The 17,335-nt window shown below is 28.4% G+C and overlaps 5 protein-coding genes across 5 annotated transcripts in view; 2 read left to right on the plus strand and 3 right to left on the minus strand.

Moving 5' to 3' along the window:
• Positions 1-4,226, minus strand: part of Tor (serine/threonine-protein kinase Tor) — a 7,979-nt gene extending 3,753 nt beyond the window's left edge. The window contains exon 1 of the mRNA XM_017905189.1: positions 5-4,226. Within this exon, the coding sequence (XP_017760678.1) occupies positions 5-4,226 (4,222 nt within the window). The remainder of the gene's footprint in view (positions 1-4) is intronic.
• A 1,377-nt stretch (positions 4,227-5,603) lies between these two features.
• LOC108551222 (ATP-binding cassette sub-family B member 10, mitochondrial) lies at positions 5,604-7,723 on the plus strand. The gene is made up of 3 exons (XM_017905303.1): positions 5,604-6,206; positions 6,276-7,384; positions 7,451-7,723. The coding sequence occupies exons 1-3, from the start codon at positions 5,612-5,614 to the stop codon at positions 7,709-7,711; spliced, it is 1,965 nt and encodes a 654-aa protein (XP_017760792.1). The 5' UTR covers positions 5,604-5,611; the 3' UTR covers positions 7,712-7,723.
• A 1,706-nt stretch (positions 7,724-9,429) lies between these two features.
• Positions 9,430-11,505, minus strand: LOC108551165 (Protein phosphatase 4 regulatory subunit 2-related protein). Its single transcript, XM_017905206.1, has one exon. The coding sequence runs from the start codon at positions 11,371-11,373 to the stop codon at positions 9,430-9,432; it is 1,944 nt and encodes a 647-aa protein (XP_017760695.1). The 5' UTR covers positions 11,374-11,505.
• A 1,205-nt stretch (positions 11,506-12,710) lies between these two features.
• On the minus strand, positions 12,711-15,408 carry LOC108551166 (calcineurin subunit B type 2). Its single transcript, XM_017905207.1, has 5 exons — positions 15,322-15,408; positions 15,079-15,118; positions 14,495-14,706; positions 14,207-14,416; positions 12,711-14,115 (listed from the first exon to the last, which is right to left on the minus strand). The coding sequence occupies exons 1-5, from the start codon at positions 15,322-15,324 to the stop codon at positions 14,068-14,070; spliced, it is 513 nt and encodes a 170-aa protein (XP_017760696.1). The 5' UTR covers positions 15,325-15,408; the 3' UTR covers positions 12,711-14,067.
• A 570-nt stretch (positions 15,409-15,978) lies between these two features.
• aurB (aurora kinase B) lies at positions 15,979-17,276 on the plus strand. The gene is made up of 6 exons (XM_017905349.1): positions 15,979-16,091; positions 16,171-16,362; positions 16,453-16,587; positions 16,664-16,822; positions 16,900-17,131; positions 17,196-17,276. Exons 1-6 carry the CDS (start codon positions 15,979-15,981, stop codon positions 17,274-17,276), a joined length of 912 nt encoding a protein of 303 aa, XP_017760838.1.
• The last annotated feature ends 59 nt before the right edge of the window (positions 17,277-17,335 follow it).

Consider the following 17,335-nt stretch of genomic DNA (forward strand, 5'->3'; position numbering starts at 1 on the left):
GCCCTATACAATTGCAAAGCTTTATCCCAATTATGCAGTTTCTCATACCAACGAATTTGTACTTTTAGATCTTGTTGATTATTTTGGTTCATAACATATTCCAGTAAACCTTCTGCAGCTTCTTTCTGCTGAAGTTTGTTATTAATAGAAATTAAAGATTCAAACACATTACTGTTTCTACTTTTGTGAAATTCATCCTCTTTATAATGCAATGCCTTTGCATAAGCTCTACAATGCATCGCTCTTTCACCCAAAATTTTATTATCTAATGGCAATGGCCCTTTGTCACAGTGTTCCATGAACTCTGCTAAATTTAAAATTGTTTGTGTTATCTCTGGAAGATCAGGAACCATTAATGCTTGTTGTAAAGTTTGTATAAGTTCTGCTTTGTAAGTGTCATCCAATTCTGTCCAACAAGAAACAAATGCTGCATTAAATAAGTCTCTAGGTAATTGGGAATAGGTCTGTGCAAGAGCCCAACAAGATCGTAATGCTGGTGATGGTGATTCTTTGAGCAAACCAATTGATAAACTTCTTAACCACTCCAGCCAATCATCTTTCGAAACTCTTCTTGTTGCTGTCCAGGCTTTTTGTAGATTCGAGGCAGACACATGTAATCTTTTAATTGTTGTTGTATCGGATGATGTCAAAGATAAGTCACGATTCTTGTTTCTTGAATGTCGATGTCTCATTAACAGATAATCTTCACTGTCGCCAACAGTAGTCTCTGTTAAAATTTTATCAATTAGAACATCGTAACATGAATTAACAATTTTATGCTTTGTCATAACTTTTTGTACTAATAAGATAAAGATTTGATATTTCTTTCCTAATTGTATCACTAGCGCGCATAGTGTATCCATTGCTGTATTTCGTAACTCTGGACACTGGTCCAAAGTTCGTACCAGAGGATGTACAATTCTAGATGCAAAATCTGTGAAATCCAATGTATCTGCTAAATTATCAACAGTTTCAAGTGCCACTCTGTTTACAGTTATTGGACAATCATTGGTGTGGAATAATTTTACAATTGGTGGTAAAACTAAATGAAGATAATTATCCAGATTATTTCCAAATTTTTGAAGTGCTTGGAGAAGTTTCACTGTAACTGATCTATCTTTGCTTGTATCATGTGTTAACACTCTTAATATTTGTGGCATTAATTGTGGCAAGTAAATTTTAAACTCTGCACCTAGTGCAACAGCAATATGCTCGACTAAAAGTATCAGCGTGCTTTGTAATGGACTATTTACAGTCCAAAATTCTTTAATTAAATTAAATATATCATCCAAATAATTTCTAATATGCTGCTTCACAATGGCAATAAGAATGGCCAGTTGTTGAAACAGATATTCGCGAAAATTAACGTCTGCCGTACGAACCACATTAAGAAAACTAGGCATCACTTGAGAGATATATGGAACACATTTAATCCCTAAACTCTTAAATATAAAAGTTACAGCTTGAACTACCATAGTATGATGTTGTGATAACGTCGGATCACGAATAATTCTCATAAGTGTTGCAATTGCAATGGCTGGATAGTATTCTTCTAAAGTTGATGAGGACATATTTACTAACATTTCGCTAGTAGTTAAATCTTGTGTATTTTCAGTTTCACTTTTAGTATCAGCCATAGAAGTGAGGGTATCCAATTGAGAGTCAATTTGACCAAGGTTCATCTTATGCTTATATGGATCCAAAGCACCTAATAATCCAAGAACTCTTATAGTTTCTCTTCTAATAATTGGTTGTTGTTCTGTTTTTAAGAAATTTATCAATACATCTAGTAGACTAGGATATTGCATGTATGGTTTAACAACATGTCCTGTACTTCCTACCAATTGTCCAAGAACCCATAAAGCAACTCCTCTTTTTTCTGGAGAACTTGCATCAACTAACATCTCAAGTAATATAGAAAGAAGCTCAGGCATCCATTGTTGCATTTCAGCGCCATTAACTTCAGCTAGATCACCAATAGCACGTAATATAGCTAAGATTACACCAGGATTCGACTCAGATTCTGTTAACTTTGGAACAAGAACTTTTAAAATGGGTTCCATGTATGGTCGGATAAGTCTTGGTGCACTGACAACTAAATGATCCAACATTCGTGTAGCTTGTTCTTTGTTACGACCCATACCTGAATGTTCCAATTCTGTTAAAAATTGTATAAGCGTTTTACGAAGAGAAGGCATAACGTATGCTGGATTCATTGTACTTAATCGTCCGATTGTGCGAATTGCTAATTCTCTTATCTCAAACATTTCATCATTCATTGCAATAAATAATGCAGAAAGATTTTCTGCTTGTGCCAAATGAATATCAAAGGAATCATCTAAAGAAGCTAATACCCACAGTCTTACATCAGGATCTGTGTCTGTTATGCCTACAACTAATAGTTTTCCCAAAACAGTAGAAACAGTATTAGTCACTGTAGGTCCAGGTTGATTTAATGCTAATCGTAATAATCTTGAGCATGTTCTTACAGCCTCTAATCGAACCTCTGCTTGTTCTGATGTAAGAAAATGATCAGCACATTGTCTCACAAACTGCAAAAGTGGATTACCATCGAAGTTAAATGTTCCAAGAGTCTTCAATGCTAAAACTGTAGATGGTATATCCACTTCTGTAGGAGGACCAGAAATAGGACTAGTTGCAGTCCATGGTGCACCAGGATGTCTTAAAGGCTTTTGCATCAAAACTTGAGACAACATCCGCAAAAGTCCTTGAGATATATCAGGTTTCAATGAAGGAACGCTATGAGCTAGTTCCCTGAGAGATGTTGTAAGTATGGGGCTTAATCCAGTCTGTAACATAGATTCTAACAAATCTCTCACATCTGCAGCTATAACTTGTTTTACTGCATGTCCAAGTAAAGTTATACAAATGAATACTGCAGGCTCCAAAGATGCTCCCCGTTTTTTAGTAGACATCTCCTTAGAAGGTAACAAACTCTTGATTACTTCCATAATTTTAGAAAGATAAGAATTTATGGAGTCTTCTACCGCAACTGCTATAAATCCAATAGTGGTAAATGCAGCATATCTGTCCTTTTCTCTACTTCGTAAAGTCATTAAAAGATATGCCAATGATTCTCTCAAGTGATCTTTTGTAAATTTTTCTTTATTAAATGCTGCAAGCCTAGGCAACAACATCATAAGAGCATGTTGAATATGTGGATTTCTAGACATTCTCTGATTCATTACATCATTATATATGTCATCTAATTTTTCTTGCATTAAACAACGACATACTGCAGATTCATGTGCTGGATATAATGCTTGTTGTGAATTAGGAGAATTTTGAGAAGAGCTGGACCATTTAGACACTATTGTCGTTTTTAATCGTGGCATTAATGATAATATATCATTTTCATTTTGTTGAGTGGAACAATTTAATCGTTCCATTAAAGCTTCATAATTCTTCTCCCACTGAATGTTACTACATCTTAACAATTCATTTAATATTAACAGTGAACCATGTATTCTATCATCTTTATTTACTCCTCTTTCTCTACTATATACTTCTTCAAATCCTGCTACTATTTCATCATAACACTGTTTATACCATTGTGACTTATGCATCTGTTTTGTTGTTTCTCTTTGTGCAGTAACAACTAAAGCAGCCCTTAATGCTTCGACAGCACCTTCTCTTATCACAGGTTTTGGATCACATATTGCATTAAATATGAGTTCAAAAAATGGTGTTACTTGTTGAAAAAAATATGTTGGCATAGAAACAGCTAGTTCTCTTAAAACAAGAACAGCAGCATGTCTTTTACCTTCATGCCTATCACCACCAAGCCATTCAAAGGCACGTTTTACTTCGAATTCTACATATTCTGCTGTATAAGTACCTGAAACTAATGCTAGTTTACCAACTGTTTTAGCAGCTAACTCCATAACGCCCACATCATTAGAAGGTAATAAATTTCTCAAATAATTTGCAAATCTTATAGTTCTTGTGTTAATGTTTCCTACATCAGCTCCAATAAGGCAAACTATAGCTAAGATTCCTCCTTTTTTTTCATTTACATCTGACCCAGATACCATTTCAAATATATGGTGATTAAATTCATCCATAAAAGCTGTAATTTCTTCCTGTGATGCTTCACGTAGCTCTGTTTTAACATAGAGACATAAATCTCTAGCTGCTTTATTACGTACTTCTTCATTTCTAGATTTGAGTCTATGAACAAATTGTTGTACAAGTGTACTTGACATTATTAAAAATTTATCAATGTCAATTATACAATATTATTTTTATAAGTTTTCTTGTAATGATATCTAAAATAAATATAACATTTTTAAAAACATAACAAAATTGTGGAAAAATGTAAATTGGCGTTAATTTTTACATACCTATTTGACATCACACAAATTTTATATTATTATATACCATTTCCGTGATTGTCATTGTTTTTTTAATTTTTTTAATGATTAAAGATTCAATGTGTTTTTAATCATATTATTATAATACGTCTGTCATATAAATTCTTCATGTTTTGATACTCGCCAATTACGAGTCAAATAAATTACTAATCAGGATCTGTGTGTCGTGTACACACAAATAACTGAATTAGTGTAGTGCCATTAATTCAATGAATGTATAGTAAATATAGAAAAATAATGGTGGTACGTTCTTAGAAAGAACTATATTAAGTTTATAACCTCTACATTGGTTAACACGAGATGCTCAACTAAATTGTGCGCTTTGGAACGTTTCCCCCACTCCTTTTGATTAGGTATGGGATCACATCTACTATTTCTAATTCAAACCTAGTTTATAGTCTTATAACTAGAAGTAATAAAAATAAAAGACAAATAGGTTTTTAAATTATTCAAAACATTCTGAAACGAAAATAAATATTACAAGCACCCAAGTACAAAATCAATTTCATTTCCTGCTAATTTTGACTCTACTTTTATATATGCTATATCACATAAACAAAATAAATAGCATCGCAAATGTACTTTCATGTATCATATATCTCAATTAAATATATTTTATGATAATGTTTGTTACTTTAATGAGCTACAGTTTAAGGTTATAATCTTTTAAACTTTGTATAATCAATTTTGAAATTTAAAATCAAATTTGTATTAAATAAATAATGTATTATCAACAACACAATTTGTATTTATTTACACTTCCTATATTAATTGTGTGTGTATTGCAACATATAAAATAATTCGCAATATACTGATAATTATACTAATGTTAAAAGTAAATAATATGTCGGATTCTCTCACACAAAAGTTATTTTCGCATCAAATTATAATGCTTGTTACATAGTTCATTCACTATCAATTTAATCACGTGACTAAAAGATTATTTCTTTTTTTAATTTATTCAGCTGATCCGAAACTAATTACGAAATTAAAACATATTACAAACAAATAATTATTAACATCAAATTAAATTCAAATTTATAAATATGTATTGAAAAATAATATAAATATAATTTATAACATTAATATATTAATGTATTCAATTGATGTAATATTAATTTTGAAAGTGTTATAACCTTTTCGAGTTATTAATGATGAAGCAAAAGTTTTAATGACTTCGTTTTGTGGCTTGCTTTGATCGTAGTGGTATTCAAAAAATGGCACTTATTTGGAGGTTATTTACAAAAAATAACAATTTCCAAAAAATAAAATTTCACAAACCAGTTATCACATATAAACAGTTATTTTCTACACGTATAACGCCGTCAATTAGAATTAATAGAAATATCTGTATACTTTCCGCTTTAAAATGTCACCGAACGAATACTTTAGAAACAAAAAATTTAAAACCCATTGTACGATTTACCACAAAAAAGAAAAAAGCATCAGAAATAAAAAATTTGCTTGTATTAGCAGCACCTGAAAAATGGAGGTTATTTGGTGCTATTACTTTTCTATTAATTTCCTCTACTATAACAATGGCTGTACCATTTTGTTTAGGAAAATTAATTGATATTATTTATACAAATGACAAGAAAGATACAAAGAAAAATCTTAATCAATTTTGTATTATTTTGTTTGGAATATTTGTTATTGGAAGTTTATGTAATTTCTGCAGAGTATATTTAATGTCTACTGCTGGACATAGAATTACACAATCTTTAAGAAAACAATTGTATGCTGTTATTCTTCGCCAAGAAATAGCAATGTTTGATAGATGTAATACAGGAGAATTTGTTGGTCGATTGTCTGGTATAAATAGAAATTTTAACCAATTCCATTACGTAAATTCCACTCTTTCACATCCTTTATTAATTTCAGGAGACACACAACTTGTTAGCCATGCATTGACGAGCAATATATCGGATGGATTGCGTTCTGCCTCCATGAGTATTTGTGGAATATCTATGATGCTGTATGCCTCACCTAAATTAGCTATAATTGGTTTAATTATTGTACCACCAGTTGCTGCAGTTGCCATAGTGTGTGGTCGTCTTTTAAAGAAAATTTCTAGAGACATACAAAATAATTTAGCAACTCTGAATACAATTGCAGAAGAAAGAATTAGTAATATAAGGACAGTAAAAGCATTTTCAAAAGAAATAAATGAAGCCAATTATTACAATACCCAATTAGATAATATGCTTAAAGTTTGTTATAAGGAAAGTTTATACAGAGGAATATTTTTTGGATTTACTGGGTTCTCTGGAAATATGATCATTTTATCTGTTTTGTATTATGGTGGAGCTATGGTTTCTGATTCTTCTCTTACGATTGGGAGTTTAAGTGCATTCTTAATATATGCAGCATATGTTACAATTTCTTTAAATGGATTATCTTCATTTTATAGTGAATTAAATAAAGCATTGGGAGCAAATATACGTTTAGTTGAATTGATTGACAGAGAATCAGCAATACCAATTGACAGTGGTAAGATTCTGAAAAAACAACTTTCAGGTGATATTGAATTTCAGAATGTCAGTTTTGCTTATTCTACAAGAGAAAATACATGGGTTTTGAAAAATTTCAGTTTAAAAATTCCATCAAATACTGTAGTTGCTATTGTTGGAGCATCAGGTTCTGGAAAGTCTACAATAGCTTCACTCTTATTAAGACTTTATGATCCCAATTCGGGATCTGTACTTTTAGATAATCATGATCTTAAATTTCTTAATCCAATGTGGGTGAAATCACAAATCAGTATCGTTTCTCAAGAACCTATACTCTTTAGTGGGACAATAAGAGAGAACATATTATATGGAGCAATAAACTCTGTAAAATATAATATAGAAGAAATAGCAAACCGTGCACACATTTTGGAATTTACAAAAAATATGCCAGATGGTTTAGATACAGTGATTGGGGAACGAGGTATTACACTCAGTGGTGGACAACGACAAAGAGTTGCTATTGCTAGAGCTTTAATAAAGGTATATACATTATTGAAATAAAAATCATTCAGTACAATTTAATGTTTCTAAATTACTTGCATTTAGGATCCCAAAATTTTAGTTTTGGACGAAGCCACGAGTGCATTAGATGCCGAGAGCGAATATTATATACAAAAAGCTTTAGAAAAAGCTGTTCAAGGACGAACAGTTTTAACCATAGCTCACAGATTAAGTACAATAAAAAATGCAGATAAAGTCGTAATCTTAAAGCAAGGACAAATAATAGAAAGTGGAACTTATAAAGAACTTATGCATCTAAAAAATAGTTACTTCAATAAGTTAGTTCAACATCAAATATTTAATTAAATTTTGTAATAAACGTGGTAAAATTAATGTATTAAAAAATTATATGTGTATATTGTTTAATGAACCAGAAAAATAATGAACACAACAAATATATGATAATATATGAAAACATTTTATAGAGGTCATTGAAAGTCACATTTGTAATAAATAATTAATAAATTTATTGATTTCTGAAATACAATGTTTTATTCTGTAATTATATTCCAGTTATTCGTAACTTTTTTTTGCACCATGTACCATTTTTTTACAAAATTTTGAATCATGAAAATCATATTTTTAGAAGGCATGTTTAAATAACTTCTACAAACAGTTTTTTCATCAAAGATGAATTTAAGATTTAAAAAATGAAATTTAATACACATTCATTTAGGATATTAAAATAATTTATATAACACAATCATTATTATAAGTTCTGATCCAATATAAAAATCACAAAGCTATATTTTCTTTGACTTAAAGTATAAGGCAGGTATTATAAATAATTCCACTTTGGTAATAATTTTTAATATATTTTCTATAAAATAATGTACACTGCTATATTAAGTTATATCAATGTCTTATATCAATGATCTATGTTACTTTTAAATTAATATACTGTTATTATAATTATTTTTAAGATGAATTATTTCTAGACTTGTGTTTGCATAAAAATATTTAATGAAAACACATGACCAGAAGTTAATTGTTGTAATTAAACTAGTCAGATTTAAAATCATTATATGAACTTAGTTAATATAATCTCTTCTTTAGGAAAATAAAGATGTTGTGATAATTAGTTGACAAATATTTGACTATTATACCTCTATTGGAAAACAGAGTAAAATCATTAATTTCTCTAACTGAAAAAAAACTTCTCATTCTTGGTATTCATCTCACTTTATATAGAAGATCTGTTTAATAAAAGCATGTATTTACTGATTGCAACTTAAATTATTAAATAATTTTGATCCCACTTATATTTAATATAATTGAAACATTTTTAAATTTCACTCATCTTTGTGAAAATATGTTATTAATAAGTATTGATTTCGCAAAACTGGCATATTTTTTGTGTTACCAATTATTTTCCAATTATTACAATTTTTTTATGTGATAAATATATTTTTTATGTAAGATCAATAATTAATTTATTTGACAGTGATTAGACCTATACTTCTATTTGCCAATTAAACATACTGTAAAGCACCAGAATGTAGGTTTAAAACGTTTTTCCATTTATATCACATGTTGTATTTGTTAGGAGCATAGAATTTCATATACTCCAGTTGCAAATATAGCTATATTTTAAGTAGAAATTTAATTAGCATAAGTTTACTATGAAATTTCATTATAAACTGGTGAAAATCTAACCCATGGTCAAAAGTGGTCATTAATATTATAATGTCCTAGAAATAAGCAGCATTTTGCTTTCTACAGGGGCGTAGAAATTCATATGAACAAGTCTCTGTACAATACCGAAATTTGTGGTAATAAAGTGGTATTTATAAAGTTAATGAAATAGTAAGTAACACATAATTATAGAATTTTTTGTAAATTTTACAATATTTCTTTATGTCTTATATATCAAATCACTTAAGGGAAGTCATACAAATCATATTTAAACTACAATAAAAATATTTCTCATATAGACAAATTCCGTTTTTTCAGTATTTGTTCTTTTTTGTTAAAAGAGAAATCAAATATTAAAAAAATGAACAGAACCTTCTTCTTACACGTTATTAACTTCTAGATGATTGTACTGTTTCTTGCTCCATAGGTTCATCATCTTGCTGAAACACGGATAATGTTTCTTCTTCATCTACTTCCATTAATTCCACTGCTTCTTGTCCTTTCTTACTCATGACATTTTCTATTACTGTATCACTATCCTCTATTTTATTTATGGTAGAAGTTATGTCGTTACCTTTTAATTGTGCTATGTTACTATCCACAACAGACATGTCTTTTTTATTTTCTGATTGACATGTTACTGTAGTATTTTGATTTTCTGATTCTTCTGTTATTTCAACAATTGGAGAATTGTTTTTTTTTACATTAACAATTTCAGTATCTTTTGGTTCCTCAACAATAGGAATTGGATCAGGTACTATAGATTTTATTACTCTGGTTTCATCTTCTACAGCTTCTGTAATAATTAAATTGCTTTTCTCTTGATCACAATTGAAATTTTTTGTTGCATTATCTTTAGAACATGGTTCTTCCACTATAGGTTTTAAATCATTTATTAGTTCTCCTTCTTTGTTTTGATCTTTTATGTTCTCTACATCTACAGACATATCCTCTGATGTATTTATAGTTTCTTCTGTATTTACATTATCAGTGGATAAAATTAAATTATTTGTAGGTTGTTCCGAACTGTTTGTTGTAACTTTGCTTCCAATATTAACATTTTCTAAAGTTAGTGGCTCTTTATGTTCTGTATTTGAACCAGATGTATCAATTATTGATTGAATGTTTCCTACATCAGTACCTAATTTTATTGTTGTTTCCAAATTTTCGTTAGTATTTAAAAGATTTTTAATAACTGGATTAACTGATTCTTTATTTTCTAACACTGTTTTAAGATCAACATCTGACTTAATCAATATATCATTACTTTTATTTGATCCTTCTTGTACATGTATTGACACTGTTTCAACCTCTGTTTTTTCGTTTATTTTAGAATTATCTACATAAAGCTTTGATGATTTATTTTCATTTGAACTGAAATCTTTTGTTTGAAAAGTAGTTTGTAATTTCCTCAAGGAATCCAGAGCATCTCGTCCTTCATTTTCCAATTCTAAACTAGGTTGAGAACTGGTGTCCTCATTCATGATTGCTTCTGAAACATCGCTCATAATGCCAGAAGTTTCAGGAACTATAGTTGATAGATTCTGTATTGTAGGTCCAATTTGTGAATCTTGTGTTTGAGTTTGAGAATTTAAATTAGAAACTCCAGAAAATTCTGAAGTAGTTGGTATAAAATTAGATACCACAATGTCTGACTTGGAAGATGTAGATTCCACTTTTTCATGAGAAAGTTCCTCTGTTCCAAATACATTCTTTACTACAGTAGTAGTTGGTACAACAGTATGTAACAATGGTGTTTCATTTTCAACAGTGTGCACGCTAATTGTAACTGTAGAAGGGCAATCCTTTTGCCAATATTCCATTTCTACATCTTGAGGAGGTTGTGTTACAGATGTATCTTCATCTATAGATCCATTGACCATACCATCTCCATTTTCATTCCTCCTTGCTATTGGCCCAGGTTCTCTAGTAGAAACAACCAAGATATTTTTTTCAATGGCTCTCATAAACTTGTCAACCCTATTGTATTCCTTACGCGGTGCTGTTAACAATTCGCAAATTCGCTGGACGGTAAATGGAGCGCTCGCAAATGATTCCAAACGTTCTAAAAGATTACTTTTCATTGTGTCATAATTAAAATGTTCAACATTTGGACAAGGTGCGAGGTCAAGCGTTGGACAAGTCTCATAAAAATCAGTCATCACACGGGTGAGCTTTTCTCTGAACAATGTTTTGATTAAAGACCACTGATAAACAGGATCACCGGTTTTCGCAACCCAACATAAATAATCCTCAAGCTCCCGAGGTATTTCACTCGGACGCATTTTCTGAAATTCGTCGAGCGCTTGCAATACCTCCTCCAAATTATCCATCTTCACCTCCTGCTACCCCCACCGCCTTCTTTTGTTCGCAAAATAATTTCTATTGACACTTTTCGTTGGATTGCTAAAAACCTGTGAAAAACTGTATGCAAGAAGTAACGAAAAACGCAAACACACCGGGTACTAAATGGCAACAATGAAGGGCAGGAGACGAAGCAGGGTTACCAATACTTTAAAAACGTGTCAACGTTGACAGTGTTTGGTTAGCTTCCATTTATTATATTATTTTTTCGGCGAACAAAACAATTTATGACCTCTAGAAATTTAATATTAAATCTCTGTAATCTATTTCTATTGCTTTGATAATATTTAGAACGATATGGTATTGTTATATTGAAAATATGTAACATAAAATTTACATAAATGAAAAATAAAGTTGTACATACCTTTTTTCTATAGGTACTTTCTATACACAATTAAAAATGATATTTAACAATGTTCAAATTATATATTATATTAAATCAAAACAAAATACTAATAATTATATTCATAAATATTACAAAACAAAAAAGGAGTCTTTTAGTTTTCATATTTAAATAGTGGTACTAGCAATGTATAGTTAATATTATATTAATAAACTAAGGGTTTCCAATTTAAAATGTTTTATAGATTGTTATATTTAGTAACAATATAAGAAGAGGTAGATTTAATATTGATTATGGAACAAATACACTGAAAAATATATATGGGTTTCAAATTACTAAATATTATATAGATTATATAGATTTATTTTAACATAGATTAAGACTTAAAACTTTGATTGGACATTTAGATCTTACAATATGTAAATGTACAAGTTATTATACTTAAAGTATAAGATAATATATATTGTAATTTTTTTTTTGAATTGTAATATATTATCTTATATCTCTTTAATAACTCTTTAATAATAATATAACAAACAAATACGATTGTTTAAAAATAATTGTGCATTCGAAAGTTTCAAAAGTTCGGATTGTGTATTATTCTTAATTAAAACTGACATAAATCAGTTTCCTGTGAAAAGATTAATATTATTATCACAAAAAAGTATTTTTATTTGTTAATAACAATTATTTAAGTGATGTAGTTTTTCAAATGCACAATTAATTCATTAATTAATAATTGAACACAATGTATATAATACAAACTTATTTTGAAACTGATTAAAAATTTTTTACAATTTCACTACTTACAAAATTAAATTTAACGAATCTTGTATTATGGAATAAATAAGATGCTGTTCATTCAAGTATGATAGTAACTGATTGAAAAACGAGAAGAATAAAATGAATGGAAAATGCAATATACATGTATGAAATTACTGAAATATATTATATAATAATCGATAAAGATATGTACAGTAGTGCGTTGAAAATTAGCCATTCACTATTGCTACAAATTTTTCAAATTATCTTCATGAAGTGAGACTTCAATGTTATCAACCTGAGATATATAAACAAATGTATTGAAAAGCCATCTGTATTTCACAGAAGGTTGTCCTTTCATCTTTGGCGAGATTCAGTCCCGATCATCGGTCAATTTCCAAGGCACCACTTATTAGCTTTTAATATACAAAAGATGTTTTTTTAAACAATCTATATATTGATAACTGCATTTTCAAAAGTTTTCTGCAATAACTTTATAATGTTTATACACTAATTAAATAATATTATAAATTATGAAATACAGTAGTGCAGAGTTAAATTCAATCAAATTTAAGAACCAACAATTCAATTTTCGCGTGCGGGGTAGCGTATTTTTTTTTTAGAAATTGACTCAAGTATTATCTAATAAAGAAAGCAAAAAAATATAACAAGAAGCAGCGAGAAAGATATAGTATGAACAACAATGGTTGAGATCTAGCAATTCAAAAAGATGTCATCATTGAAATATGACTACACACTAAAGAAAATGTTATTTTTTCTTAATTTTTATATTATCTTTCTAAAAGAGGTACTCATGTATTTTTGGAATTTTTACAATTAAAATGAATCTAAATATAGCGTAAATCAAACTACTTTTAAGTATAGCTTAACTTGATATAAGCAATAAAATGATACATAATAACATAATAAAATAGTTTGATTTATATGGCGTTTAGACTCATTTCATTTGGAAGGACTCCGCAACACATTGGTGCTATTTTTAGAAAATAAAATTTTCTGTACTATATGTTTATTTTTTCAATAATGGCATCTCTTTGTACTGGATTTGTCTCGTTTTCTTTCATTTTACCGATTTTTTCTTCTTTTCAGTCGCATTAAGTTTCATTAAGCTCAAAACATTGAGCAGTAGCAGAAGAGTATGCATAGTTCGTATAAAATAATAATAAAGTTATTGCACAAATATGATATTTTTAACTCTCTTTTTTTTCTTTGTATATGTGCGCACGCATTACGTGTACATGTGTGTTAAGACCTTTTCTAATAGCAAAACAATTTAATAAATGTGCAAAATTTAAAAATGTTGGAGGTTAATTAAATTATAATGTACATTGCACTGTGGAGAAAATTATTAATAGTAACAAACTTATATTTAAATTGGCTGGATGGAAAGCTTTGTAATGATTATAATTTCACACTACACAGTTTTGTTACTTATAACTATCCAATAAATCTGTTGTTAATAATGATTTCATAAAGTCAAGTTGATATTACCATAAATTTGTTTTTAATATCTTTTTTTTTCATATATTTTGATAATTTAAACATCAACCACCATCTTCTTATGGATGTCTGTATTACCAACAACCTGAAATCATATGTAATAAAAATTTGATACAATTACTTTTTCTTCTCTTCTCTACAATGTACTTGCAGAGTACATTGTACATAATACTTACAGAACAAAATTCCTCAAAACTAATTTTGCCATCTTCATCTTTATCGGCAAACAATATTGTTTTATCAATAATTTGTTGAAGTTGTATATCCTTCAAATTATTTCCTACCATCGTTTTTAACACTTGAAATAATTCTCCATTACTTATGAAACCATCATTATCCACATCATAAATTCTAAATGCAAATCGTAATTTGCTTTCTTTGTCACCCTATGTTAAGAATAAAAAGAAATGTTTTAAAATGTATTACTTGAATTCTTTTGAAATTACAACAAAATTTATATATACCTTAACACTGAATTGTGAAACACCATGAATAAATTCCTTAAAATCTACTTCTCCATTACCATCAGCATCAAATATATCTATAACACGTTGTACTAAAGGATTCTGTTGTAACTCTGGTAATGACATAAATTCATCAATGCTTAAAGCACCGCTGTTATCTAAATCTAACTTCCGAAATCGTTTTCCTAGTCTTCTAATTTCATCTACATCAACTAAAAAATTAATACTTTTATATTAGAAAAATATTCAGAAAGCATAAAACTAATATTTTTTATTAATATGATAATGTATGTGCATGCATGGATACTTGTATATCAACAAATATGGTGGATGTACTTCACAGGTGCTATGTTTAGTTGTGATAAAAATAAATCAAAAGCAATATGTAAATTCAAAAATATGTAAATCAAAAAAAATTATTCTTAATATAATAATATTAAATTTTGATAAAATATAATTTAAATAATTTTATAATATATAAACTAATTAAAAAAGGGAATAAAGGATTTATATTTTACGACAGAATTTTAAAAAATAAAATAGGTTATTTGAAGATACCAAGACAGTGATTGATATTAACTTACAATTAGAACATAGTTCCATAGGTAGCGAATTTTCATTACCCTAAAAAAGAAGAAAACATGTAAAATAGATGTATGATACATTCTGTTAACAAAATTTCACATTACTCATATCATAAATTTTAATAACGATAACTATAATGTTTTTTTTTCTTTAATGAATATAAAATCAATGACTCATACTATGATATATTGTTTAATCATTTATGCAAATATAAGTACATTTAAAATTTACTGTATAATTACCATTATGTTCTCGTGTAAGTAGATTTCTGTCACAAATTTACGACAAAACGTCAAAAGTGATCAGCAAATACTACTTTATACTTTATAGTTGACCAGCAGGAAAATGAAAGATAGAAAGGAAACTTTACAGAAAGGAAACATGAACATTAAAATTCTAGATTTTATGAAAATAATTTTTTGTCTTAAGTTTAATTGCTCGTTTATAATCAATTTTCCAAATACATTTATAATATTAGGATTCCCACATTGAAATTGATCTGCAAAATTTTATATGATTGAAATTGAATTTTTGGTAATTTTCATTCTATAGATGTCACTTTAATCTACTACTTTACTTAAAGGTTTAAATCAAAAATGTCAGTTGAAAGAGAAAGTATTGTTTGGAACAATTTTTTATGAATATACGAATCATTAATTACTGTATTAAAAAATTCAACTTAAATATTAAATATTATACAAATTATATAAATAATTACTATTGAAAAACAATATAAATAAGATATTATGAATAAAATATGTTAACAAAAATTTAAATATTTTGCTTTGGCAGATATTTAATATTTAAATATACAAATTTTTACAATACGATAGGTGTACAATAAAAATTTATTGAAAAATATTCCCAAATTGTAAAAAGAACATATAATTCCTGATACTATGACTCACGTGGAAGCATTTAAACTTCCTTCTGATGTTCCCTCTGATTATAAGGAAATTGTTCTTGATACTTTATGTAAAATGGAAGAACATGTTGATTGTAGGGGATCAAGGTAAAATATAGAAACCTTTTTCATTATTACAAAATTGTGTAATTTAGATTTTATTTTAAAATCAAAATATCTATTTTAGATATCAATGGAATTTAGATGATTTTGAAATTGGTGCACCTCTGGGTAGAGGTAAATTTGGACGAGTTTACTTAGCTAGAGAAAAGACTACACATTATATGGTTGCATTGAAAACTTTATATAAAGTGGAGTTAATGAAAGGACGTGTGGAAAAACAAGTGATGCGTGAAATTGAAATTCAAACACATTTAAGGTAGATTTAGTGATTTATAAATTTCTCAATAAATGTCTTATGAATCTGATTGTCATAAATTAATGTATATTATTGCATAAAATTTTTTAGACATCCTCATATTCTTCAAATGTTAACATATTTTCATGACCATAAGCGAATCTATCTTGTATTAGAATTTGCAGCTAAGGGTGAATTGTACAAGGAATTAAAGCGACAGCCTAATGAAAGATTTAATGAACACCTGTATGTGTTTTTGGAGTTAATTTATAATTTAATAATTCAATAATTTTATCCTATAATTCATAATTTTATCCTTTAGGTCTGCTAAATATACTTACCAAGTAGCAGATGCTTTAGAATATTGTCATAGGAATAATGTAATCCATAGAGATATAAAACCAGAAAATTTATTACTTACATATGAAGGTAATGTAAAATTGGCAGATTTTGGATGGTCTGTTCATGCACCATCATCTAAGTAAGTATATTTCAAATTATAACCTAGTTAAAATAGCAATAATAAAATAAGTTCTATTGAAATGATGACAATTGTAGGAGGAATACATTATGTGGAACATTAGATTATTTGCCACCAGAAATGGTAACAGGTCAAACATACGATATATATGTTGATCATTGGTGTTTAGGCATTCTCTGTTATGAATTCCTAGTAGGTAAACCTCCTTTCCTTAGTGATTCACAACAAGAAACATATATGAAAATAAAAACATTAAATATACAGTGGCCAGAACAAATTACATCAGGAGCCAAAGATTTGATATCAAAGGTAATTTTTATATATATTGTATAATTTTTTATTTTGATATGTAATTAATTTTTTTTAATTACAGTTAATTAAGCGGAAAAGTTCAGAAAGAATTTCTATGGCTGCTGTGAAGAGACATTTTTGGATATTGAAGTATAAAGATTAATGTGAAATGTGTGCAAATTATATGAAAAAATTTGTTTGTTATTAATTATTATTATTAAG

Source organism: Eufriesea mexicana, unplaced genomic scaffold (genome assembly GCF_001483705.2).
Source record: "Eufriesea mexicana isolate 0111107269 unplaced genomic scaffold, ASM148370v2 scaffold3780, whole genome shotgun sequence".
Taxonomy (NCBI): Eukaryota; Metazoa; Arthropoda; class Insecta; order Hymenoptera; family Apidae; genus Eufriesea; species Eufriesea mexicana.